This window comes from Austrofundulus limnaeus, unplaced genomic scaffold, assembly GCF_001266775.1.
Source record: "Austrofundulus limnaeus strain Quisiro unplaced genomic scaffold, Austrofundulus_limnaeus-1.0 Scaffold1256, whole genome shotgun sequence".
Classification (NCBI taxonomy): domain Eukaryota; kingdom Metazoa; phylum Chordata; class Actinopteri; order Cyprinodontiformes; family Rivulidae; genus Austrofundulus; species Austrofundulus limnaeus.
This window is the reverse complement of record NW_013953658.1, coordinates 120,464-123,735: the sequence shown is the minus strand read 5'-3', so window position 1 is coordinate 123,735 and position 3,272 is coordinate 120,464. Positions and strand designations below refer to the sequence as shown.

Genomic DNA, 3,272 nt, shown 5'->3' with positions numbered 1-3,272 from the left:
GTCCTGGACCAGGTCAGACAAGTTCCACTTCCTGTCCAGATCCAGGTCAGACCTGTTCCACTTCCAGTCCAGATCCAGGTCAGACAAGTTCCACTTCCTGTCCAGATCCAGGTCAGACCTGTTCCACTTCCAGTCCAGATCAGACAAGTTCCACTTCCTGTCCAGATCAGACAAGTTCCGCTTCCTGTCCTGGACCAGATCAGACAAGTTCCACTTCCAGTCCAGATCCAGATCAGACAAGTTCCACTTCCTGTCCTGGACCAGGTCAGACCTGTTCCACTTCCAGTCCAGATCCAGGTCAGACAAGTTCCACTTCCTGTCCAGATCCAGGTCAGACCTGTTCCACTTCCAGTCCAGATCAGACAAGTTCCACTTCCTGTCCAGATCAGACAAGTTCCACTTCCTGTCTTTATCTGGGTCAAATTTGTTACACTTCTTATTGGAGATCATATTTTAGGACATATCTCAGATTAAGACAGATTAGGACAGAGATCAGATTAGGACATATCTCTGATTAAGACAGATTAGGACAGAGATCAGATTAGGACATATCTCAGATTAAGACAGATTAGGACAGAGATCAGATTAGGACAGAGATCAGATTAGGACAGAGATCAGATTGGGACAGAGATCAGATTGGGACAGATAAGGACAGAGGTCAGATTAGGAAAGATTAGGACAGAGACCAGATTAGGACAGAGACCAGATTAGGACATATTAGGTCAGAGATTAGATTAAGACAGATTAGGATAGAGATCAGATTAGGACAGATTAGTACAGAGATCAGATTAAGACAGATTAGGGCAGAGATCAGATTGGGACAGATTAGGACAGAGATTTTATTGGGACAGATTAGGACAGAGATCAGATTAGGTCAGAGATCAGATTAAGACAGATTAGGACAGAGATCATATTAAAACAGATTAGGACAGAGATCAGATTAAGACAGATTAGGACAGAGATTGGGGCTCTAAAGTGCACCTTGTCTGACGGTGATTCAGCTACATTAATTTTGGTCTCCTTTCAGTCTCAGTAATCTGGGATTATGTAGCTAAAGAATTGTAGTGTTTAGTGTTAACGAAGTTAACGAAGTGTAAATAGTGTTTAGTTAGTGATGGGTCATAGTTCTTTAAGTGACCACAGTTTTATGTGGGATTATTACCTGGATGTATAATCTGAGAGAAGCGTTGTGTGAAACTTCTCACCTGTTGCACAAGTTGTGGACAAAATGCCAAAGTTTTTCTAACGTTTGCAGAATTCTTTCTTGAAAACACTGAATGTAGGTCGTCTTTTTCTCTCTGTAACGTTTATTCCTTCTACAAGAAGTCAAGCTGGTGTTTATTCAGATTAACTGGGATTATGTATGAATTATTAAGGATATGCTGGACCCTTAACGTTAGAATAAGACCTAAACCATAAATCTTCAGATCCAAACCAGAAGGTTCAGCTCTCATGTCTGTATGTTTATTCACACAGAATAACACAGATTACCASAGATTATACAGATTACACAGATTTGCTGTTTAATGTAAGGATCATCCTACACAGGCATGAGACTCTTCATGATTCATCCTGATAAGGTTTAGATGAAGTTGAAGAACTTTTAATCTTAATCCAGGTGTTTTTCTGCTCAGTTTAGTTTTGTCCTGGTTCTGCATGTTCTACACTTTAAACCTGACTGAGCCAAAGCCTGGAGCTCGAGCCTGATTGGCTGATTTATGCATGCAGAGACTCACCTGTTCATGGACAGAACACACCTGACCCGTGAGCCGGAGACTCCGGTGATTTACAGACAGCATGAACGTCCGGGGGTCCCGGCTGTGAGGGGGGTCAGGGTCTGACCTCGACACAAGAAATCATTTGATGCATTATTAAAAAACAAAACATAATTTTAGTGAAAAGTTTGTATTTTTCAGACTCTGAAGTTTAGATTTATGTAAATCTTTCTTGTCTCTGATGTGATCTGGGTTTGAACCAGACTGAACTGGTCTGAGCTTCTGTTTGTGTCAACATCATGGAGTCCTGACAGGTGAGCAGCATGTCTCCTGTCCAACCAGACCACTGGACCACTGGACCATTGGACCACCTGATCACTGGACCACCTGACCACTGGACCACCTGACCACCTTACCATTGGACCACCTTACCATTGGACCACCTGACCACTGGACCATCCGACCACTGTATCACCTGACCATTGGACCACCTGACCACTGGACCACCTTACCAATGGACCACTTGATCACTGGACCACCTGACCACTGGACCACCTGACCACCCGACTAATGGACCACCTTACCATTGGACCACCTGATCACTGGGCCACATGAACACTGGACCACCTGACCACTGGACCACCTTACCATTGGACCACCTGATCACTGGACCACCTGACCACTGGACCACCTGACCACTGGACCACCTGACCACCCGACTAATGGACCACCTTACCAATGGACCACTTGATCACTGGACCACCTGACCACTGGACCACCTGACCATTGGACCACCTGACCACTAGACCACCTGATCACTGGACCATTGGACCACCTGACCACTGGACCACCTGACCACTAGACCACCTGACCACTAGACCACCTGATCACTGGACCACCTGACCACTGGACCACCTGATCACTGGACCACCTGACCACTGGACCACCTGATCACTGGAACACCTGACCACTAGACCACCTGACCACTGGACCACCTGACCACTGGACCACCTGACCACTCGACCAATGGACCACCTTACCAATGGACCACTTGATCACTGGACCACCTGACCACTAGACCACCTGATCACTGGACCATTGGACCACCTGATCACTGGACCACCTGATCACTAAATCAATGGACCACCTGACCACTACACCTGACCATTGGACCACCTGACCATTGGACCACCTGACCACTGGACCACCTGATTACTGGACCACCTGACCACTAGACCAATGGACCACCTGACCACTACACCTGACCATTGGACCACCTGATCACTGGACCACCTGATCACTAAACCAATGGACCACCTGACCACTACACCTGATCACTGGACCACCTGATCACCGGACCACTCTTCCACTGGACCAGTTTAAAGAGGCTTGTTTCTGTTGTGATCCAAATGTTTGTTTTTTACAGACGAGCCTTGTTTCTCTTAAAGCTGCTGTTTGCTTTGATAATGAAATAAATTTCCTGCAATCAATCAATCAGTCAATCAATCAATCAATCAGTCAATCAATCAATCAATCAGTCAATCTATCAGTCAGTCA

General features: G+C 45.7%; 2 protein-coding genes across 2 annotated transcripts in view; one reads left to right on the top strand and one right to left on the bottom strand.

Moving 5' to 3' along the window:
* LOC106534739 (uncharacterized) overlaps positions 1-470 on the bottom strand; it is a 2,119-nt gene extending 1,649 nt beyond the window's left edge. The window contains exon 1 of the mRNA XM_014031470.1: positions 1-470. Coding sequence (XP_013886924.1) covers positions 1-450 — 450 coding nt within the window. The 5' untranslated portion in view covers positions 451-470.
* LOC106534738 (serine/threonine-protein kinase 32C) overlaps positions 1-1,889 on the top strand; it is a gene marked incomplete at its 5' end in the record, with an annotated part of 4,222 nt that extends 2,333 nt beyond the window's left edge. Inside the window, 1 exon segment of the mRNA XM_014031469.1 lies at positions 13-1,889.
* Positions 1,890-3,272: the final 1,383 nt, after the last annotated feature.